This window comes from Pelecanus crispus, chromosome 10, assembly GCF_030463565.1.
Source record: "Pelecanus crispus isolate bPelCri1 chromosome 10, bPelCri1.pri, whole genome shotgun sequence".
Lineage (NCBI taxonomy): Eukaryota > Metazoa > Chordata > Aves > Pelecaniformes > Pelecanidae > Pelecanus > Pelecanus crispus.
The window spans coordinates 168,413-192,792 of NC_134652.1; the positions used below are offsets into that span (position 1 = coordinate 168,413).

General features: G+C 43.7%; 2 protein-coding genes across 4 annotated transcripts in view; one reads left to right on the forward strand and one right to left on the reverse strand.

The window, feature by feature from the left end:
• Positions 1-204: 204 nt before the first annotated feature.
• On the reverse strand, positions 205-15,980 carry TCTN3 (tectonic family member 3). Of its 3 annotated transcripts, XM_075717840.1 has the most exons (13): positions 15,622-15,980; positions 14,806-14,924; positions 10,974-11,104; positions 10,538-10,646; positions 10,349-10,467; positions 9,210-9,245; positions 8,734-8,808; positions 8,507-8,632; positions 7,382-7,477; positions 7,031-7,128; positions 6,246-6,411; positions 5,362-5,499; positions 205-426 (listed from the first exon to the last, which is right to left on the reverse strand). In XM_075717840.1, exons 1-13 carry the CDS (start codon positions 15,978-15,980, stop codon positions 205-207), a joined length of 1,794 nt encoding a protein of 597 aa, XP_075573955.1. The 3 variants fall into 3 exon arrangements, with proteins under 3 accessions (XP_075573955.1, XP_075573956.1, XP_075573957.1); XM_075717841.1 differs by lacking the exons at positions 10,538-10,646; positions 10,974-11,104; XM_075717842.1 differs by lacking the exons at positions 10,974-11,104; positions 15,622-15,980 and having other exon boundaries at positions 14,806-14,835.
• Positions 15,981-21,987: 6,007 nt separating this feature from the next.
• The window catches only part of CFAP46 (cilia and flagella associated protein 46), an 88,458-nt gene continuing 86,065 nt past the window's right edge, over positions 21,988-24,380 (forward strand). Inside the window, exons 1-3 of the mRNA XM_075717830.1 lie at positions 21,988-22,036; positions 22,603-22,727; positions 23,721-23,852. Of these exons, the coding sequence (XP_075573945.1) occupies positions 21,988-22,036; positions 22,603-22,727; positions 23,721-23,852 (306 nt within the window). The remainder of the gene's footprint in view (positions 22,037-22,602; positions 22,728-23,720; positions 23,853-24,380) is intronic.

Genomic DNA, 24,380 nt, shown 5'->3' on the forward strand with positions numbered 1-24,380 from the left:
TGCAGATGGTGCATACGGAGAATAGGGGCATAGGAGGACACAGGACAGAAGCTAGTCACCTGGCTTAATCGAAGAACAGAAGGCACATAGATATCATAGGCACAGTATAAGAACCTGAGAAGAAAAGTCTATGATCTGGATCATATTCTGAATGTATCAGTCCACTCACTGATCTTTAAGTACAGGCCCCGTCTATTTGACTTTTCAAAAGCAGAGAATACTAGATAGTATCAGAATCACCAAAAAGCAGCCAGCCAGATCACCTCTGTAACTTCTTTCCGTATTCAGTGCCACCTTGAATGGGAAAAAGATGTCAAATGGGAGTTTCCAGTGCATTTGGGGCTGGCCTCGTGGAGGTTCCGGCCATTCTGTCATGTCAGTGAAGGTAACCACAGTTGTCAAAGGTACCATGCTTGTGCTTAGGAACTGTAACAAGAAGGAAAGCACAAAGAGTTTAACAAGCTTAATACAAAAGATACATCTCTCCTCGATTTGCTAATGGAGACCCACTGTAGATGACTGGCAAGCAAGATGTCTTCAGGATGGTAGGAGTTAAGTGTTCCGGATGTATTTTTTAGTGGAGTAACTGCTCTTTCCCAAAATTGATACTTAGCAGGTAAATTGAGAGCACAGGTCTCAGGAAAGATCAGTAGCTATTGTGCATCATATGTTACAGATCTCCAGAATGGAAGCAGTGACACAGGCCCTGCTAGAGTAAGCCGCCTATTCAGAGGAAAGGCATACCAGCTAGTTATAGCTAGTATAGGTAATAAGAACAGAAGCAAAGCTAGCTTTATTTTTTATAAACTTATACATTTTATGTAAGATAAGATCACCTGGCCCTTTGAACAGGTGATTGCTGCCAGAAACAGGCAGGACTGCCACAAGAGGCCTTGTGGAGGTCCCTGATGACTGGAGGCTTGCCAATGTGACGCCCATCTACAAGAAGGGCCGGAAGGAGGACCCGGGGAACTACAGGCCTGTCAGCCTGACCTCGGTGCCGGGGAAGATTATGGAGAGGTTCATCTTGAGCGAACTCCACAGGCAAGTACAGGTCAACCAGGGGATCAGGCCCAGCCAGCATGGGTTCACAAAAGGCAGGTCCTGCTTGACCAACCTGATCTCCTTCTATGACCTAGTGACCCGCCTGGTAGGTGATGGAAAGGCTGTGGATGTCATCTACCTCGACTTTAGCAAAGCTTTTGACACCGTCTCGCATAATATCCTCCTCGGGAAGCTGGCAGCTCACGGCTTAGACAGGCATACTCTTCGCTGGGTAAAGAACTGGTTGGGTGGCCAAGCCCAGAGAGTAGTGATAAATGGTGTTAAGTCCAGTTGGCGGCCGGTCACGAGCGGTGTTCCCCAGGGCTCTGTTTTAGGGCCAGTCTTGTTCAATATCTTTATCAATGATCTGGATGAGGGGATCGAGTGCACCCTCAGTAAGTTTGCAGACGACACCAAACTGGGTGGGAGTGTCGATCTGCTCGAGGGTAGGATGGCCCTACAGAGGGACCTGGACAGACTGGATCGATGGGCCGTGGCCAACTGTATGAGGTTCAACAAGGCCAAGTGCCGGGTCCTGCACTTGGGTCACAACAACCCCATGCAACGCTACAGGCTTGGGGAGGAGTGGCTGGAAAGCTGCCTGGCCGAAAAGGACCTGGGGGTGTTAGTAGATAGCCGGCTGAACATGAGCCAGCAGTGTGCCCAGGTGGCCAAGAAGGCCAACAGCATCCTGGCTTGTATCAGGAATGCTGTGGCCAGCAGGAGCAGGGAGGTGATTGTCCCCCTGTACTCGGCGCTGGTGAGGCCGCACCTGGAATACTGTGTCCAGTTTTGGGCCCCTCACTACAAGAAAGACATTGAGGTGCTGGAGCGTGTTCAGAAAAGGGCAACAAGGCTGGTGAAGGGTCTGGAGAACAAGTCTTATGAGGAGCGGCTGAGGGAACTGGGATTGTTTAGCCTGGAGAAGAGGAGGCTGAGGGGTGACCTTATCGCTCTCTACAACTACCTGAAAGGAGGTTGTAGTGAGGTGGGTGTTGGGCTCTTCTCCCATGTAGTTAGCGATAGGACGAGAGGAAATGGGCTTAAGCTGCGCCAGGGGAGGTTTAGACTGGAAATTAGGAAAAATTTCTTTACGGAAAGGGTGGTCAGGCATTGGAACAGGCTGCCCAGAGAGGTGGTGGAGTCACCATCCCTGGAGGCGTTTAAAAAACGGGTAGATGTGGCACTTCGGGATATGGTTTAGTCTGGCCTACCCTTGATTAGTCTAGAGTGGGCTTGGTAGTGTAGGTTAATGGTTGGACTGGATGATCTTAAAGGTCTTTTCCAACCTAGATGATTCTATGATTCTATGATTCTATGATTCTAAGATTTGATCCTTTCAATAAAATATCAATAAAATAAAGCAGGGACCCAATACAACAATTAATTTATTTCTCACATTTTGGGATATTGCTTCATAAAGGAGACAGATTGGTAGGTCAGTTGGTAAAGATGGAACAGGGGACTGAACTTCGAAGGCCTCAGTTCAACACAATGTTGTCAGACAACTAATACACTCAGTCTTTGAGCTATGCGGAGTTCCATGGCTAGCTTGGGCTGATTTAAGACCGTGCTGCTGCCAAAGGAGCAACCTCCCCCCCTGCCCCAGCTTCCCAGCTCTATATGCTAACCTCAAGAGAAGGAATCTACTGGCAGCATCCCTTCTGTGCTTGTGCTGTGTTGGCTGCTTAAGCCTATCTGTGAAATCACCACCTCATTCACTTCCCTGGAAACTATTTGGAAGATTGCCTTCAGAGCAAAGTTGTGCAGGAAGCATTCAAAAAAGCTCCAAGACAGAATGCAGGATTCTTAAGAGAAAAATACTGAGACTCCTGTTGGGGAATCTTTGTGACACCTCTTGAGGCAAATTAAAAACACTTTTGTGCTTAAATATAAAAGAAAAATGTACAGAAGAATGCATTGGGCAGAGTCCTACCACAGTACATGGTTCTACATGGAGTCTGCAAAGATGCATCACGAGCAGATTCCTTATATACACTTGCACTAGCACCAATCCTAAGAGCATCAGCATGGGGCACCTCAGCCTGGCCACGGGTCCATCCCCCAGCCCAGCTCTGCTGCCCAAAGGTGGCCCCTGAGCTTGGGCCCCTGAGCGTTCCCATTCCAGGACTGCTACAAGACAATGCTGAGGCTGCTTCTTATCACCAAGGGAAACTGGATTCCCTTGCAAGGAGTCTGCCTCTGGCATTCCTGCTTCCAGCCAGTTTAACCTCTTCTTGCAGTTGGGCCTTCTTACTCTCCATGCCAGATCATTCCTCAGTCACAAATTACCACTGCTGAGCAGTCACAATGAGAATTTCCCCTTCACTCCTGATGGATATAAGTTCTCCTATCAATGAGTAAACATGCAGTAGGCACAATTGCCTTAGTCAACAAGAAGCCTCAAGATGATTCTGGCTTTGTGTCTGGACCTTCAAAATCTGCCTTAAAATCAGAGAGATCAGTGGAGGAAAAACCCGTACACAACCCCTCCTCAACAGCTGGGAGAAGGCAGACACAAGCAACTTCCAGCATGCTCCTGTATAGCTCTACATCATTTAAGACTGTCTTGTATTTTCAGGAAGTCCAAATACAACTGTGACCAGATATTGTGGATGGGTGTAGAAAATGGGATGTCTTTCCTGCATTCTGTGTTTTCTGGTCAGTCACTAAGGCAACTGTGACACAGTGTAGTCTAAAGGAAAAGGTTTTCTCTGAAGAATGGATAGTTCTCGGATGGAGATTCTGTAAGCTAAAACTGGGAAGTGACATAATGTAAAAATAAAGCAATATACAGCATGCATTGGTGATCTCACTGGTATGCTTACAAATGGCTGCAATTCTTAACTGCTGGGTATGGTACCAACTGGTACCTTTGCTAAAATGTCTTTACTAACAACCCTAATTTGTGGATTGCCACTGATGAGGTCGGTACTGATTTTAATGGTGTGGCTTTTTCTTACTGCTAGAAACTTGCTTTCTTATCATTTGCTTTGCAATATACCTTACAGCTCTCAAGTAGTTAGCATCAGTTGCTCAAGCAGATGAAATCTGAATCTCATAGTTCTTGACGGGCTAATCCTTACTGAGAGATATGCACCCTGAACTTTTACTAGGAATGCAAGTCTCCCTCCCCACACAGAAGTTTTGTTAATGGAGCCATGTAACAGCTCAGATTTAGAAAATATCTTTGTGGGGCAGGGCTGTCAGTTTGGCTCAGGGCAACATGTGTTTTACAAGGTGAACATTTTGCTGTCATGTTCTTTTCATGTACGTTGCAAGAAGGGAGGATGAAGAGGCATCCGCCATGAGACACATCCAAACAAGTGATGTAAAATCGCATTTAGACTGAGTCTGAAGTTCGAAGAGTAGTAACAGATCAGACAGACACTTGCCATGCTGTAACTCGCTGCCGTGGGAACGCCATGGGCAGGTGTCAGCTGCTCCCCCTAAAGCCCTTGCAGAGAAGTATAAGCCTTGAAATATATGTGCTGCCCAAAAGACTTTGTGATGTCAGGAATCCAGCCTTGCACCAAAATGGGATCCACTGACACACGCTTGAAAAAGACTACTCATTCTCCTTTGCGGACCTGTTAGCTCCAGCTTCCTGCTGACATCATAGAATCACAGAATAGTTTGGGTTGGAAGGGACCTTTAAAGGCCATGTAGTCCAATCCCTCTGCAATAAGCAGGGACATCATCAACTAGATCAGGGTGCTCAAAGTGCTGTCCACCCTGACCTTGAATGTTTCCATCATGTAATCTTCTCTTAGACACCTGCTTTCTGGCTTACAACCTTCCCCCCTAATTGTTCAAATCTGCTGCCATCAGCATTAGCCTCTTCCTCAGCTACCTATTGGTGATTTCAGAACCCCTAGAGGAGTAGAACTATCTTCTTGCACAGATTATCAGGATGCTGTGGAGTCTGTGAACTATAAATCAACTCAAATTCCATATTAAGGCTTTAAGAGACAACTAGATAAACATGTAGTTATTGAATGTTTGTAACTACAACTTTATACCGAGCATAATTAAAAGTTTGAGTCCTTAAGTGGCAGAAGATGGTTTGGGGTTAGAAAGAAGGTACCTTTTCCAGTTGTACAACTGATTGACGACAGTACTGATAAGACCATAAAACCACCTTCCTCTATGAAGCTGTTGAATACAAACTCTTGCCATTGCAGCCAGACCACAGCTAAAGTTCAGTAAATCTCAACTCAGTAATATCAAGACCATTTGATTCCTTGGTTCTTAAATAACCTGTGAATCCCATGTAATTACCCTCTGTGTGTGAGGCAGGGGTTTTAAATTCCATACCTTCAGGGGGCGACACTGATAAAGGTACCGTGCACCCAGTATTTGAGCCTGTGGGTTGGACAGGAGGCCCACCTTAGTCCACAGTATCTGTATCTCCAGGGCCACAGGAACCATGCAATAGGAAGTGCTATTCACAGCCTGAAAATAAAATATACCCCAAACACCTTAATATAGTATTTTAAAGATTAAAAAGGACCATTAGAGTCAAAGTCTAGTATTTTGGATAGCATACATCACAGAACCTGAATCAGTCACTTCAGCACTAACCCTGTAACTTCTGATCAGGTCAGCCACCCATTTTAGAGCTATACCCATCTTGTTGTCACCTCACTTCCACACAGAATTTGTCTCAGCTCTACCACTTGGATTTTGCATTCTATTAGGCCACCCTGACAGATTAATAATTATTAAAATAGACTTTCCCTCCTCCATAAGTACTTGGATTGCAAACTTTTACCCTTATTAGCTAATATATAAATATCCCTAGAAGCTGGAAAATCAGAAAGGACAATAACAATAAAAGCATCAAATTAATAGGAAGTAACCAGGTAGCATTAGTTCTAGAAGGCTGTCAGAAAACTAGGTAATACAGCGCTGGATTCAGTATTAAACTCTTTCTGTCCATTTAAATAGCAGGAACAGGATTCAAGAGAGATTAAAGCTGTCATTTTTTTTTTTTTCTTAAGTATCCTAATAATATGAATCATAATAAGAATGACTGCTTACAGGCATTAAGACCCCTGAGAGTCAGTGGATCATCACACAAAGAAAGTAACTGCAGATGAACAAGCTTGTTCTTTTTTCTCCCATGCCCATGCTTCCCCAAGGCAATACAGATATGAAAGGAAAAATATTCACAGCTGGTCTTTTTGTATTCATATTACCTGCACACTGCAGCTCTGAATCAGAATGGTCATCCACTCTTCTGCCTGGGTTGAATGAGCACTGGCAGTTATAGCAAGGTTGCCTGCTATGTTAATCCCCTGAAAAGCCTTGTATAACTTCTGCTGGATGTAACTACAGTTACTTTCTTCCAGTATTGGGGATAGGCTGGAAATGAGAAAATAACAGCTTTTGACAAAGTGATTTCCAGGACAGAAAAAAAAAATGCTATCAACATCCTTCCTTCAAAACAAGTATTTTTTCCACTTTTGTAATGAGTCAACAGAATCATTACGGAAGTATTGGTATTAAATGGATGCAGTTTCAATCCCCTCTGCAACGAGAAGGGAGAAGAAAAACATGGCAGGGTAACACATGATAAGGAAAACTGACAGGTCTTTAGCCATCTTATTATATCGGTAGTTGTATACCTGCCCTGTCACCAACAAAAGAATGATCCAAATCATCAAAACAATCACTTTTTAAGGTTCCATTATAATTCACTTCTCAAATACAAACTCTACTCTTGCCCAAGACATGTTGCCAGACTACAGCCTCAAAATGTCCCAGAAGACCTTCACAATGTTCTGATTGTTCTGGAGGTCCACCATCTCTCTGATATTCAAGTCCTCTTAGGAGTATATGAAAGATCTGTGGATACCTATTGGTGAACTCTGAGAAGGACCTAGGCTCCACAGCAGTGTGAGAGAGACTATGGAAAAACGTGCTATGTGAGTCCACTCCTTCCAAATGCGTTAGGAAGGGTGACTGCAGAGCGTGTTGTTACCTGAGCTTGCAGCCTGTCCTCATATTTCTTCCAAATTGTACTGTGTGTCTGAGGAACTGCGAGCAACTTCCATCACCTTTGCTCTGTAAAATGCTCATCTGCATGTCAGACTGCATGTCAAGAAGCCAAACAAAAGCATAAATAGATTATACAGGACACCTAACTTGTATTTAACAATGCTCTCACCCCACACTCTTCCTTATCCCTATCACAGGACTACAATTCAGCCATGACCAAAAGGCCTGCTGATGGCTGTAGTGTAATACTGAGGTGTGCCCTCACAGGTAAAAGTAGAATCTGAAAAGTTCAGACAGTAGTGATAAATAAAACTTGATAGCAGAAAAAGGATACATGCTGCATGGCACCACTGTTTGCAATCAGCAGTGGTGCTCCAGTGATATAGCCAGGGTTTCCACTTCTAGGCAACATATGAGAAAGGGTCCTGGTCTACAAGGAGGCAAAGGGAAGAAAGAAAGGAAGAGGAAAACATTAGCACCAATGAGATCCATTAATCTCAGAAGATCAAATTCACATTCTCAAAAATGTAAATGTAACCCATTTTATGAATGACTGAATATTATGCACTACTAAAATCTCCACTATTTGTTTCCAAATCCTCTTTCTTACCTGGCAAGTTCACCTGCAGTCCAGGAGGTAAAAAACTACATGTCAGTACCCTGAAATGTGGATACTACCAGGACAGTTCTTGAATTCCTATTGCTCAGCATTTGTTTCTAAGGAAGTGAACATACCAGTCTGGGCAATTCTACAGATGATCTGCAGAACAAACCCTGCCTTGACCCCGATTCTGAGTGGCAGATTCCACTTCTAAATTGTTTTATGGGGAGAGACTCTGGGGATAACTTCAGCAAGGTTGCACTGCTCACTTATCAACCCCTGAGGTCACCACTTATCCCACTTTACATTGCCTTTATGGGACAAGGTTTATATGAACTTCAGCACACCTTAGTATTTCCCAGATTTCCACTCCTTCCAAAGTAACTCTTTTTCCCGCTGCATGGGCAAAGTTAAATAAGTACCTGGAATAAATTTAGCAACTTTGTTCACAAACACTGAACATCTCAGATACAGCACCAGCTGCAATCCTTTCCTTCACAAGACTATGCTGGTGACCCTGATCTCATTCTCTTTCCTTCTCCCCCCACCAAAAAAAAACCCCAAGCCAAATCAAAACAACAGCAAAAAATAGTCAGATAAAAATAATCAGCCCCTTCAAACTTGTGCAGTGCAAGACTGCATGCTTGCACTGAGCATGAATTTTTCCACTAACGTGGTTTACTCGAGACCAGAGCAGTGTCCCCTCCTTCCTTCAACTACCAGCTGTGTCCCAGGGTTCTGGTAGTACCATACCACAGTGATGCTGCTCTAATCTTTTCACACCTCATCTGTGCAAAACTGGGTCTCAGCCTACAGACTACAAAGTTGGTAAGAGCCCAGGGAGGGTGGGGCACTGACCCAGAAGTGCAAAGTGAAGTGCTGCTGCAGAGAGGATCCTGAGTTCCCAGAGATGTTGCTCACTTTGAACCGGACAGAAACACTCTGAATCCCACGTGTGCCGCTGAATTCTATCTCATAGATGACCTGAAAGTCCAATTCAGAGAAGAATCAGAGGCAGAGTCTGGTAATAGAGCAATGATTTTAAGCTAGTGTTGAGCTGCCCAAAGGAAAGAAGATTCAGATACCTCAGAAACAACATTGTTACATGTGTTGTTTTTCATGTGGGGAGCTCCAGGTGGTGCGACTGCGGTGACCTTTACCTACAGACAGTAAGCATATTAACAATTAGCAATTGTTTAAAAGGAGTGTCTTTCTTAGTCTTTTCCACTGTTTTTCCGTCCAAGTCAGATTTACCTTCCTGCTGTAGCTGTGATCTGTGGACACATCACCCTGCTCCAGATGCCCAATTTTTTCTACGAAAACAAGCTACCTCCCTGACTCCAGCCCTATCTATGCCCATTCATTTAAAAGCACAAAAGTTCCTTATATCCCTTTTTTTTTTAAATAATGTCACACTTATGTAGAAAAAATCTTGTCTCAGACACAGAACATTCCCATTCTCCCAAGTTCCCAACCCATGGGCATTACTATGAATGCCTAAGATTCCAGGTATGTTTTGTTTCAGAAGCAGAAATTATTTTCATTGGCAATAGAGACTGACCTTCATGGATGGCACAATGGTGTCATTAATTGGGACCTGGGGAAAACAAACAAAGAACACCAAAAATTTTCTGGCTTTGCAAGTGCCTAAAGTCATGAAACTATCACTAAGTAGAGTCTACATGTTATATTGACAAAAAATTACTTTGTTTATTCCAGATGTGTAAAACTTGTCATCAATTTGTGATCAAGAAATCACTAGCATAATCCACAGAAAGCATTTTTAGACCATCAGGAGACAAATTTTATTCTTGGCCCTGCTAAGGACTTGCAGAATGCAGATACTTTAAAATATCAGCATCTTTGATCCATTCCTGGAGCTCCCCCTTCTGGAATCAAGTAATTACTTCAGCTTCCATTTAAGGCAAAATTAAATTTTGGCTACAGTGACAAAGCAAGCCCTGAAAACATGAGTTAAATTTGATCCATAGAAGACTCTCTGCTACAGTTATGTAGATTTAGAGTTCCAATATAAGGGTAAACGGAGTCATCGGCCTTAATAAAGTCTTAATATTTACACTGCCGTTTTATCTTGGAACACCAGAGAAACTCTAGAAGGTGAGAGGAGATATTTTCATGTTAACATTCAGTAAGACCAGCATGATGAACCCAGAACAGTAAATCGGTTATTTTGAAATTATTGTCAGCACAAATATGGAGAAATTGATGTGGAATTCAATCTATGAATGTAAATAAAGCTAATATTGATAACTGACCTTCAGTATGATTTTAGAGATAACATATTGTGTAAACCAAATCCTCATTCTTTACTAAGAACATGCATTGCTTGGTTGATCAAGTTGGTGGAGGAGATAGAAATACTTTGATAAACAGTCTGTTCAAAATGTGAAAGAGTTCTAGTCAAACCATTAAAACTGGGTAGTAGCAATAAAGTACCTGTTAAATGCATGAAGAATTTGCTAATAACTTGAAGTTATTGGAAAGTAGTTTGAATTGAGGGTTTATCACTGATCATGACATTTTTAACAGGATTTCCAGCAAGAAGGCCTTAACAACCGGGAGATTAGGGATGACATACCAGATGACCTTTAATTTTCCAGGTAGCTGAAGCTGCAATGGAAGGCAATGCAAAATCGAGCAAATAAGATGTTGAGCAAAAGGAAGAAATATGACATGCACCTTCAGCACAGTGAAGTCACGGTAGTAGGAGGCAGCATCGAGGGCAGGGTCAGTAATGCAGCTCTTGCTCAAGTTGGCAAAAATCCGAGTACAGCTTGTGCTTTTACTGTCCAGGAAGCCTGAGTTAAGACATGACAACAGATAAAACAGAAGCAAACCACCCTAAGAAATTCTTCCCCCTTTACTAACCAGCAGAATTTCCATCAACACAAAGTCCACTGGCTCCCATTTTTACTGGTTGTCTAAGCGTGCTCAGTACAGATGATGAATCAAAGTAGATTAGGATTGGATCACCAGCCTGAAAAGACAATTTGGAGAAATCACAGACAAAGTGACTGTGGAATACTAAGGCCAAGTGCAAGGTGATGATATCATCAGGGGACAGAGGTAAATTTATAATTCTCCTTACTGTGCACCCAGTTTTGTCTAAAGGGTTCCCCAAACTTTTAAATACAAGAAAACTAATCAGAAACTTTTTACACAAAAAGGAATGAAAAAAATTCAGAGATAATATGGATTATAAGTAGAAAAATAAGAATCTTTCAATCTGTTCTCATTAGATCTCATTACAGACAGCTTTAGTAAAAGTGTATCTGCAAACTGATTGCTATTTCTTTCAACTCACCCGGTAAAAGGCAGAGAATGATGGCTGGACTTGTGACGGTGCTAAGAAAGAGTGTCTGCCATACTTGTGTAAAAACTTCAAAAAATCAGATTCTTTGATATCCTGTGGCTGTTGGAAATAGTTCAGCTTTGCTAAAGGTTGAAAAGAAAAAAAAAAAATCTACCAATATCAAATTACTAGAAAAGACAGATCTAAGAAAAAGTCAATATTGTGCCAATATTTTTAAAAGGAACAACTTCAGTAATTATAAGCTAGATAGTGGCTTATATTAATTAATCCATAGTAACACTACTAACAGGCTAAGATGAGCTATGAATAGGATGATATCATGAGTACCAGTTTGTACTGTTTCATGGGAAACAGGTGGTAATACACAAATGTGACTTTCCAAAAAGCGTGAAAACTGCTTAAGACAACTACCTTAATCTGTGCTCTAATTTCTGTAAGATGCCCAAATTAGACACATGTGACATTTTAATGACAAAACACTACCAATATGTGAGTTCACTAAAAGCAACAGTAAAGAGATTCAAAATAATTAAGGTTAGTAAAACTCAAAGTAAGTATGAATAGGGAATAGGCATCCTAAAAAACCCCAGACTTTCTATTTGCATCCCACAGCGATGCCCTCCTGACCCAGCAGTTTTCAGTATGGTTACCATGTTATAATGTATTAAATTATTACTGCTAAAACACTAACTCATAAAATGGCAAATTATTAAGGACATACTATGTAGACTCATCCTAATGGACCTGTTCGAACAGTAAACTTTTTAATACATCCAAATAAAACGTCTTACAAGGTTTGAGGACTACAGATCACACTGACAACAGGAGTCAGTGGCAGTATGCTCGATTACAGTAGTACCAAAAAGAATTCAGGTAGTCCCTAAGGTTTGCCAAGGAAAAAAAATAAAAAAAAAAAAAAAAAAAGAACTTAAGCTCTCAATGTAATTCTGCTGCTTGAGGGCAGAGCAGATCCTCAGATGTATAGAGCAGCAAGCAGAAATAAAAGCTTTTTATATCTGAATACAGCATTAGGCAGGCAGTCAGCTAAATCTTTTAGGGAGAGAAAGGCCGAATGAGTATTAAGCTCCTACAAGGTTCACAAAAATAGGTGCACAGAGCAGCTTTCTTATTAATCACTTGAGGGTATTATCATTAGCCTGAAAAATAAAACATTGGTAGTTGTGCTAGTCTCAACCATTTCTTTTCTTTGGAATGCAGTTCTTTATGTACTCTTGTGTTATCAAAGCTGAATTCTTGCTAATGCAGATTAACATTACATAATGCAAAATACACCTGAAAAGTGGAAGAAAAGGCCATCTGCAGCAAAACTTAAGATATTCAAATTGCTTAAGTTTTCAGAGAAAAGACATATATAACTTGCTCGTAGTGTAGTTTGCTCAAGAAAGCACGCTAGCTACTAAAGGCCATTTAATCTTGTAGAAAAAGGCAAAAAATTTCAGACAATTTAATTTGTCTGAAACCAGACAAACTTTTTTTAAAAAAAAAAAAAGCAAACCAGGAGTCAGGCTCATGGATAATGATTCTTGTAACTTTAAAATGCACACATATTAATTCTTCCACTGATTTAGAAGCGGAAATTGCAGCAATATTCTTCTAACACCTGCAAAGACTAAAGACAAAGCTGCTATCTTGAGAAGCCAATATGTGAAACAGGAATGTTACACGTACTTGAAGTATTTTGAAAATATCCAGTATTTCCAACCATCCCTGACAATGGGTCTCTCCCTCTTAATGAATTAATTGTCAGTTGGATCAGCAAGACCGCCTGACTTGCCAGCTACATGATCATTAGACAGGAGGAACTGTTAGGGATGTGGTGAGCAGTCACATCGCTCCATTTAGTATCAATACAGTCTAAAATCAGTTTAAGACATATGTGAAACTCCACCCTTAGCACAAGACAGTGAAAAGGCAGTACTGGGAAAAATTGCAAAAGGAAGGAAGGGCCACAGAGGGCACAAAAGAAAGAGAAGATTGGGTGTGATGAGCTATCAAGGTTAGAGGAACGCCAGAGTTGTGAACAGCTGTCGGATGGAGAGCAACAGTATGAAAATGTAGAAAAATAGAGCAATTGAAGGATGGCAATAGTCAGAAAAATAGGCAAGAAAGATGACTGTGTGAAGCAAAGGCTGTTTTACACTTCAGGAAAGAGAGCTGAAATAGAGTACTGCAGTCAAGAAAGAATGAGGACAGTCATGGTAAGAGCCGCTAGTGACAAGCAGAAGAAGAAAAAAAACCTGCGTCTTTTAGAAGTGTCATAAAGAAGTATTAGTAAAACTTGAACGCTACTTTGGTATCTGCTAGCAATGGTTTTAATGAGATGAAGTCAACTTGTGCATCACAATCTCTTTGTTACTGGCCACAACAATTCATTAGGTTCAGAGCCTGTTCCCACTTGCCCTTTTCCAGGAGGCTCTCTAGAACAGCCTTGATTACATTTCTGGCAGTGGTAGCTCATGTGACCATGCATCCTGGAAAGGCTTCTTCCACAATCACTTGATGAGAACATATGTGTTTCTGTATTTCCTCGGGGAAGGCCGAAGGGAAGGCTGTTTCTGCTTCAGGTGATCCCAAATAAAGTCTTTCCCAACTTCTTCCAACAACAAGCACAGAAAAGGAAAGGCCATGTGAGCAATGAATTCTGTTGCTCCCAGGTGCGCTACACCTAATGTACATGTGCAATCAAATGTCTAGGGCTTGTTCAGCAGGCCTAATCATGTGATAGTTATGGGGCCCAAATATTAAACGGGCAGAAAAATCTAGTGGCATCCATCTGGACACAGCTGATCCTTCCTTTGGATAAGATTACACATTCAGAATCCTTCTAATCCTATTTTTATGATGCTGGGGGTGGTGTGGAAGAAGGATAAAATTCAGCTACTTTCAAGTTACAGGCTGGAATACCCAGGAGCCTGATGGCACTTTCAGCTGTGGTTAAACCCTCATCAAAATTCATCTTTACTTTGAGACCTACTGAAAATTGGAACGGGTGAAGTTCTAGCACTACTACCTATCATACTCTGTACTAGGAGGCTCTCATTGTTTCTTTGCTCTTCCCTGTATGCAAAACATTCAGGCAACATCTGTGAAGAGCTGAAAGCGGGACTAGATAATAAAAAGCTAATCCTGTTTTGACTAGTTGTTGGACCAGTTAACCTCCTGAGCCCCTTCCATCCTAAAATGCTCTATGATTTAGGTCACAAGTAGGTGGGACTGTGGGTCAAAACTCCCAGGCAAAAGACCCAAAAAAGAAAACGGTAAGTGTTCAAATGTGAGACCCTAGTGGGTTGGAATGAATGCCAGAGAGCTGGACATCAAATCAGTCAAATGAAGTACAATGTGGAAAGCAGAAAGAGAAAAAGTGTTAATGGCACACCCTACGAGGGTATATGATTACTAGAGAAAAATCATTGCCAGCAGAGAAGAAAGTATGAAAATAAGCATATGAAATAGAGAATCCAAGATACTATAAGAAATCACTTTCTGAAAAGGATAGTAGCGGTGTATTTCAAACATCAACCCTTATTTGCTGCTCTAAGTGTAGCAAACAAAGTAAGGTAACTCAGATACAGAAGCAACTAATAAAAGCTGATTTGTGTTTAGCCAGAGACCCTACCCTTAAACTGAGTGCAATGATCTTTTTTTTGTTTGCCTTTGGTGATGGGACCCTGATTCACTACGGTCTCTCTGGAACTCTAACAGCCCAAATAGTTAGTAACGATTATAACATGTAAGTTTAAAAAAACATTCCCTAAGCAGAGGCAATCTATGAATTAAATGTGTGGAAAGAAAGGTCACTTACAGTCATCCAGCTGCACACAGAACAGATCGTGCCCACCAGGGACAGCCACGGTATCGGTAGGATAAGGGGTGTTACTTCTGAACATGAGTGATTTTTCCACACATGCTTGACTCACAGACCTGCAAAGACAAGCCCCCCCCTCCCCCCAGCAAGCTGTTAGAGGCTATTCTTGCATCATTTCATATTTCACATTACTAAATGCCAGCAACAGAACACAGCATTACTTTTCACCAGCTTACATGAGTTATTGTACAATTTGCATTGATAATCAATTACAGAAAGCCTCCCTCGTCATTGTCGTAACTTTGTGGATATGCTCTATTTGTATACTTAGAAATCACTCCGAAATGCCCTGGAACAAAAAGTGGTAGAGAAATTCAGCGACCGTGTATTACGGCTCACCTCGGTCCTCCTCACAACTGCAATCTGCAAAGGCAGGGTTCACTCACAGATTTCACTCTCCAAATAGCAGAATCTGTCTTCCTCACTGACAGCATCTCGCAGCCTGTAATTGTTTTACTGCCTCCCAACTGTATGTTAAAGTTCTTTTTTCCTAGGACTTCCCAGTTCCCACCGCCAACAGACTCACCACAGCGTAACCAAGCGCTGCTTTGCCCAGGCCATTAAACTGTTGGCCACGGGAAGCCTCTCCGAGCCGCCCCTCAAACCAAGCTGGCCCCCGCGCCCGAGAGGCCGGCAAACCCGACACCGACCTCAGGCGGCCGGACCGCCCTTCCCGCCGGGTGCCCGCCCCGGCCCGCGGCCGGCAGCGCCCGGGGCGGCGCCAGCACCGGCGGGAGCCCGTCCCCTGCCCACCTGCTGCCGCCGGCGAGGCGGGACGAGTCGGCGGCGCCGGGGTGGCGCAGGCCGCAGGCGCCGGCCGGCAAGCGGCGGGCGGGGAAGCCGCCGCCGGCGGGGCGGTGGTGCGGGGCGCGGCGGCGGCGCGGAGCAGCGGGACGGCCGCGGCGGGGCCCGGCGGCGGCGCTCTGGGCGCGGGCCCGGACGGCGCAGGCGGCGGGGGCTCGGCGCTCGGCCGCCTCCTCGGCCCGGGGAGCGGCCCGGTGCGCGGCCCCTGCGGCGAGCTCGGCGGCGGCGGCCGCAGGCGGGGTGCCGGGGCCCCAGGCAGCCAGCCGCGCCAGCAGCAGGGCCAGCAGCAACCCGCGGGCCGCGGACATGGCGTCACCTCGTCGCTAAGAGACGCGGCCCCCGCCCCCAGAGCAGCGGGAGGGGAGGCGCCTGCGCGGCCGGCGTCTGCGCCCGCCTCCGGGCTGGGGGCGGCCGGCGGGGCCGGGCCGGGCAGGGCGGGGCCGGGCTGCGCGGGGCTCCTTGGCTCCCGGCGGAAGGGCTTCAGGGCTCCCGAGGTCTCTGCTGCGGGGACCCGGCGGGGAGGAGCGGGAGCGGCGGCCGCCTCGCCCGGCCGGGCGGCGGGCCCCTCGGAGGCGGTGGCCTTCCCGCCGGCAGCTGGCTTTCTGGCTCTTAGCTGGGACGGACGTGGCCCCAGGGACTCGTCGTCATCGTCCTCGGAAGCCCCGGAGACTCAAACTGTATTTCTCCTTTTTTTCGTTATAGGATTGACAATGAAATAAGCTCACCGTCAGATTGTACCGCTCAGTATTAATGTTGCCGTCGACTCTGCTGGGCTGAGGTTTTGCCCCGCAAACCCTGTGACTTGTCTCAGACGTTCAAGCCCGAGAACAAGCCCCTTGCTGTCGCTGCGGCGAAAGTACTGATGAGGGTGCGTCGTTTCAGAGCTGGGGGGAGGGAGCAGGATGGTTTCTCCCCAGCTTTCTGTTCTGGAGGCGTAGCAGTACGCTGTCTGGCAGCCTGCTTCCTAAAGGGTGGCAGGTTAACTCTTGCTTTGGGTTTCCTGGCAGCTCTGGATGCTGCATCAGTCTCCAGAGGCACTGTACTTGAAAGCACGTGCTTAGCAAACTAGCTTACAGTAGCATGGCATGGAGCTGCCTTTTTGCAAACTCACCCTAGCAAAGGATGTAGAGAAGCAACAATGTGAAGAAGGATATATGAGGAAGTAGACAAGTAATGGTACAGCCCTGTAATGCTAACTGCATGCATGTACATCTTCGAAAATTAAATGGCATGCTTACTGTGTACTTAATGTTTTAAAGATGTTGTTTCATAGCAAATTTTGGTATGTTATTTCTCTGGTAGAATTAAATATTCTGCTACAGTTATACAGTCCTTAATTTGTTGGGTTTTGCTTTTCTAAATCGCATGTTTAAAAGAGTTAATTTCAGATAACTGTAGATATTATATGTTAAAAGATAGTAGAAATTATCAGATGTTAACATATTCATATTGTGGCATAATGATTGCCTTAGAGCAGTTGTGTGTGGCATTCAGCATGAGATATCCTATTCTGCTATCATTTACATGATAAAAATTGAGTAAGTCACTAACCTCTTTTATTACATTACTTTACAGTGCATCATTTGGTCTGTAGAGCTGCCAAGAGAGAAACACGGTATTTCAACAATTCTAGACTTTTTATTACAAGCATTTCCATATGGTGGTTCAGATGGGAGAAGATTCTTAATTTCGACATCATGAAAATTCTTTTCAAACAAATGCCAGAGCTTAGTTAAAACCACACACAGGTAATTCTGGATATAAGGAAGAAATGTTTTACAGTGAGGGTGGTGAGGCACTGGAAGGGGTTGCCCAGAGAGGCGGTGGAGGCCCCATCCCCAGAACCATCCCAGGCCAGGTTGGACGGGGCTCTGAGCACCCTGGGCTGGTTAAAGCTGTCCCTGCTCGCTGCAGGGGCTGGGCTGGGTGAGCTCTAAAGGTGCCTTCTGACCCAAACCATTCTGTGATTCTGTGACAATTCCTGGCAGAGTTTGGCTTGTAAAGTTACATTTTTTAATTTAAAATATTTTTGGAGGTACTTTTTGTGAGGTTCTTTTTCATGCAATATTTAGTTAAAGTCTGAAACTCACTGGCGCAATATAATATAGATAACAAAAGTCTGCATGCGTTCAAAGAGTCAAATAAGGCAAACTGATGACAGAAAACATGTCAAAGATTATTAAAAACATCATTATGTTTTTATAAACATATTAAAAAGATTATTAAAAACACAGGTGCTGTAACAAGGCTGGATGCTCAGGGTTGCTGGTCATGAGCTGTTGGAAGCTTAAGGGATTCCTTACGGAGGAAATACCACAATACCCTGTTCTAAACTCTTCTTTAGCCTACTGTTCATCTCTGTCAAAGGAAAGCTAACTGGCTAGACCTCTGGTCTGATCTAGTTACATTCTTAGGCTGTTCAGTAAGTACTAGACTTTCATCAGAAGCAGAGGTGGAGAAGAGATACATTAAGCCATAATTTTTGTGGCAAGAAGTAATGACAGCACAGACAACAGATGCACTGTGTCATCAGATATTTCTTTATAATCTGCTGTCTCCTACTTTCCCTAAAATACTTCCACTCCTCAGTAGATTTACTGCTCCATTGATTTGGTTATGAGTGCTTTCTAGGAACATGTAATACAAATTTAAACCCAAATAGATTGATTTAAACTCTTATTCAGAGAATTAAGAATGGTAATTAATACAAGTTATCTGTTCACAATCAATTTCTAAATAAAAAGAATAAGATGCATTAGTGACTATAGATAATACTTCCAGTTTGTCTAAATCTCTTTGCTGCCTAGGAATTTTGCTTCTCCCCTTTGATGCCCCTCCTTATCTGCATTTGTGGCTTTATATTAGTATGCAGCTTGGGGATAAATGGAATGTATATGTCTAGTCTCCTCAGAGTCATACCTGAATTCGAGGGTACATCATGAGATGGGACAGCATCTGCAGTACAGGTAGGGCAATTGGCCTTAAGCTCTGCTGAGATGCTTAGCGTAGAGCAGAAGGAAAGGAGCAACAGATGAGAAAATGTTACAGGAAACCGTTTTTGTTCTCTTACATGTTAAAAAAAACACACTACAGAAAAGCTCTTTGAGAAGGATAAACTTGTAATGCGTGAAATGAGATATTTGAATCTGCAAACCCGAGCGTGAAAGAGTCAGAAAGTAATTATAATAAAGAAGAAGTGCATATGGAGCAAACCAATGGTTCATTTGAGGCCCGTACTATGCTCGTTAGAAAGTATTAGGTCTGTAGTGTTTCTCATTGTCATTTGACTCACCTTGCCAGTGGGAGGGCTGGAATCAAGCACGTTATCCAGTACCTCATCTATTCAAGGACAGTGAAGAGTGTGAAGTAACCTCCCTGATGCCCTTTCTTTTGACCATTTACAGGAGACATTCTATTTTTAAAGTTTTAATTATGTTGGTTTATACAATTACTGTAATCTCTTTATTTGTACAAATAGAGGTGATTAGTGCCAGTAAAGAGTACACCAAGACCCTTTAACAAAAGTGATCAGCAATTAGCCAAAAAGCAAACCAGGAATACTTTGTTTCTATCTGTAAGTTGTCAGGAGGTCATAACTGTTACTAGGTAAGAACTGGGGGCATGAATACCTGTTTCTTAATTTCCAGGTTTGAGTACCACAGTCATTCTGTATTGGGTTACAATTTAAGAAAAGTCGGAAAGCTTGGCTAAGTAAAATGTGACTATCCGCCAACTCTACACTTTTTTCATCAATTCTTTGATTTAGTTCCTTTCAGTTCATTTCCAAATTAATTCAAATGGGTGATTTTAACTTGGTCTTTTTTTGTTTGTTTGTTTCCTTTCTGTATTTTCCTGGTCATTTTACTATGACATAATTAGTAATTTTTATATACACTTTTATATCACAAACCATGTGACCACTTTTCATTATGTAGCAGTTAGTAATTTTTAATTAAATATGGGGATAATACAACCAGACTCTTAGCACAGGTATTTCATGAGGATGAATAATAAATGGAATAATTTGAGACCTTTATATTATTGTGGTGCCACTTTGGCTGTTATCTGTATTTGGGGAGTGCTTCTTCCTGAGTCAGTATGCATAGAGCTTCCACATCCCGATTTTTATATCGGGAGACACTAGTCCTACCTGTGCCTGGGATTCTGCCAAAGGACATCAAGAAGTGGTTGGACTGTAGCTGACTCGTGCACGAAGAGGTACAAAGTTTGGGGACAAACATTGTAAGCATATCATGGTAAGTCACAGTAAGCCATTGCCGTCACTAACTAACATAATTACGCAAGACCACTATATTGCTTTCTGCTTCAGAAATTGCCAGTTTCGCTATAGGCTTTTCTTTCCTTGCCCACCTAAAGTTTTCAGATGAGTTTTATTTCTGTTTATTAACATTCATACCAACAAGACAGTTACTTAATTTCAATGGACTGTGTGGACAGGAGTAGGTAGGAGAACAGGTAGAGAATAGGAAGAAGTCTACTGCTGAATTCTTTACAGGTCTTTGTATAGATTTGTAATGTTTCCAATGCTTCATAAAGTGAAGGATCTTCTACTGTTCTGAAATACACAGTATGTGCGACTTAGTAGCTGGGCCTGCAGCATAAGAATTTACCATTTGTATTGTTTGTCACCCTTATGGCCTCTCCTGATATTCATCTTTCATTCGGCTAAGGATGACTGCAAGAAACATCTTTGGGAACTCATCAGCAATGCCGCACTTCAGAATGCTGTGTTCTGTCCATCAGGTTTGGAACACCCTACCAGTACAGAATTTCAATTTAGCTCGAAGTGCAAAGGGCTTAGGTTTAAAATTGAATTTGTATATGTAAGCCTTTATATTGTCTTCATGACTATGGTGATTTTACCTCAGAGAATCTGCCATGACTAAGCAGTTGGGGAAATCATGAAGGCCTAAATGCTTCATTTGGTACGTCTTGATGTCAGTGGGGTGCTTCCAGGTTTTTGTGACTGTGTCTCTTTGCCGGGCTGTTGTTCTCTGAAGGTTTGGGTTTTTTTAGTCACGAAATTGTGCCTGGTGACATACAGTGAAACGAGTCTCAAGATAATTGTTCATACCCTAGCCTATGGCTTCTTTCTGCATTGGCACACAGGATCCAAATGTCCTTTGGCATTTTGTCCTGCTTGCGCCCAAAGCTTCAGTAACGGGTGCTGTATGCTTTATTTCAAAAGGTTTTGTCTCGACAGGGGCAAAAATTACTGGTCATAGCATTTCTTAGCAATACTTTTATCTACAGGGAGCTATCAATCATTGCCTTTGTTAACCTGTGGCTGTCTGGTAAGTGTTTTTATACCGTGTACGCTTAATAATGAAAGTGTGCGTTACATGCTCAAACGCTCTGATTTTTAGGGGGACTGAGACCTGTGCCGTAGCACAGGCCGCAGCAGTAACACTGCTGAAGAGCAGCAGCAGCCTTTCCCGGGGAAGGTGGTTTTGCCTTCCTCCAGGAACGGACTCGGTGCGGGCCGTTCCCGCCGCCCGCGCTCTGGTAACGCCTGGCGCCGCGGCTGTTCCGCGCAGGAGAGCGCAGGGCTGCGGCCGCTGCCCGGGCCCTCCTCCGGCGGCTGCCCCTCTCCCCTGCCCGGGCCCTCCTCCGGCGGCTGCCCCTCTCCCCTCTCCCCTGCCCGGTGCCCGGGCCCTCCTCCGGCGGCTGCCCCTCTCCCCTCTCCCCTGTCTGGGCCCTCCTCCGGCGGCTGCCCCTCTCCCCTCTCCCCTGTCTGGGCCCTCCTCCGGCGGCTGCCCCTCTCCCCTCTCCCCTGTCTGGGCCCTCCTCCGGTGGCTGCCCCTCTGCCCTGTCTGGGCCCTCCGGCGGCTGCCCCTCTCCCCTGCCCGGGCCCCTCCTCCCGCGGCTGCCCCTCGCCCCTGCCCGCTGCCGCGGCGGGCGGCGCCCGGGCCGCGGGCTCGTTCGTCGCCTGGAGTGAGGGCGGGAGCGGCGGCGAGTGTTGTGGGAGCGCTGCTTGGATACGGGCGGCGGGGGCGGTAACGGCAGCCGGGAGCGGTAACGGCAGCCCTGGGCGGCGGGCGCGGAGGAAGCGGGTCGGGGGCCGGCAGCGGGGGGCGGGGGGCAGGTGCAGGGTCGGGGCGGCGGCGGGAGCGCCGGCAGCCGCCCTCTGCTCGCGTCCCCGGGCGGGCGCGTTCCGCAGCCGGGTCTCCCGGTTGCTCGGGGAAGCTTTCGGAAGGTCCCGCCGGCAGACGCCTCCCCAAGGCCTCGTGGTCGCGCCGTAGCGCTGCCCCACGCCTCTCGGGGTGAGGCTGCGGCCGTGGCGGCGGCGGCGGCATGGAGCTGGCCGTCAGGGAGCGGCTCTCCGCGGCAGGGAGCCGCCGAGGTGAGGGCCTGTGGGGCGGCTGCCGCGGTTTGCCCGTCTGTGAAAAATAGGTAAAATAAAAATCGCACTTGGAACGCGAAAACTGCCTGATCTTAATCTGGTTTGTTTCTAAATATATACAAAACTTTCTTTCTCCGAATGCTTTAAATGTGCCTCTTCGCTATGAAAAGAAGTAACTGCTGTAGTGTTCTGAATTTAATCTGGTTTTCTTCCAGTCAGCTTTACTTCATGTAAAAGCTTTAAGGATCGAATCTCGCATTTCTGCGTTAACAGAAAGAGTACTCTTCAGGGAATTGTGAATCGCCTTCAAAGTAGTTCACTTTTCTGTGTGCTAACATTAGTGATTTTAAATTGCAGGAGCGTTCTTAATGCTTCATCTTACAGCTGTGGCTGACTGAACAACATTTGTTTGACATTATTTCCTTAAACAGTCATAATTCATTTCTGTAAAGGAGAAACAGGATGCCGTATAGTTGATTTGAAATAATGCAGTTATGTTTGTCAGTCCACCTTGAAGCATAAATTATCTGTTACATTCTTTATTCCTTTTTTTTTTTTTTTTTAAGATGTTCAGGCTTTGAAGGATGCTTATGAGTTGATGAAATCAGCCAGTCAAGGAAAATCTGCACTTGACTCATCAGATAACTTCAGCACTGACTTATATGTTTTATGTGCTGAACAAGCACTTCAGGTTTGTAATTTAGGCAGTTTATCTGGATTGAATAAAAACATTTATATGACATATTGTATTTAGAGTTGTTAAAGTTGTTAAAAAATATTCCCAGAAATACCTGTGAATAATATTACACTCTTTTGGGTTTGGGGAGCAATTGTTTAAGCATGCATTTTCAGTTAAAACTCGGCCTCTAAATTATCTCCTCTTTATAATCAGTCAGCAAACTGTGGTTTGTGAAATTTGTAATTAGACCAAAATATGCAAGGTATGCCATAGTAATATAAAATAGTTTGCCAAGCCTGTTTTTTCTTCTTATGGAAAACTAACGTTAGCACTTTGGTCATGACTGAAGACAATGTGTTTGTGAACAGTCCCTACTGGGCAAAAGGAAAAAAGGTGACATTCTAATTATGAAAGATTGTTGCTAATTGAGCTGACTTCTATAAAATGTGGTTGGGGTTCTTAATTTCAAAGTATTTTTTAATTTTCGGTCCATGGGTACAAGAGGTTGGATCCACTTCAAGCAGAGTTTCTAGTAAAACATTTTTTTTTCCCAAGCTGCAAGCCACTCAGATTCTATCTGTTGTCCAAAAATTGAGGTGCAGCACTGACATCCATACAAAATCATGCAGGTTAATATCCATCCTTTTAAGAAAACCATTCTACTAAGAATTTTGCCTTTATGTTAACAATTCTGTTAATGGCTATTAAAAAAGGAAACATTTTTTGTATACTGTAAGGGGTTCTATGACTGAGTGACTAAGGAGCTTTGTTAAATAAAGGAGCTATTTTTCTGCACATTTGGAATGACAAAAGTCTTGCTTTAAATTTTAATAAGTCTTAATGGGTTTGTTCCAGATCTGATATGCAGCTTTACGGAATATTCTTTGCATACTTGTATGCAGTTAGATGTTACACTTTGAGTAGGCATGCATTTTTAAAAACTAACAATTCTTAAGTATTTGTTGCATTTTTTAAATATTAAAATGCCTTTTTTGGTCTTTGTAGCTGGGATATCTGGAAATGAGCAGGGACTGTCTACAGATGTATTTTAAAGGAAGATTTCCTGTGAACCAGTTTCTTGGCAGAGCGTATTTGTGCCAAGGCCAGTTGCACACTCCACTCTCTACAGATAATTTGGTGAGGAATTATGAAGGTTGCGTTATATTAAGCCCGTTTTTAGAACTATTTCTTTCTAGGTTTTCATGTATTGCTTTTAGTAATTTAAAATAGACAAGGGTAATCATGACTATGGGAAAAATCAAAGGAAAATATATAAATGGGTAGTTTGGGAGTAAACAAAACTTACCAGCTGAATTAAACTAATATTGCGAATCCTTTGGGGAGAAAAAGAATGCTTGCAAAATTTTTCAGACAGTCAACTGTTTTAAAGACAACCTTTTCACTTTCTACATCAATATGATACTTTCTGACCGAATCTAACTGTAACTGGTAAAACAATTACCAGTTTTACTCAGGATCACATTAAGCATTTCACAGATTTGTGGGAAATGGAGGAGTAAAGGGGCCCTCAGAGAGGTTGCACAGTTCATTTCTCTTCCGTGGCAGTGTGCTTCCACCACTGATCAGTAACCTTTCCATGTAGTACCTTGGATGTGGCTTTTGGAAATGAGAAATGAAGCTTTCTGGTAGCAACTCAGCAGGATG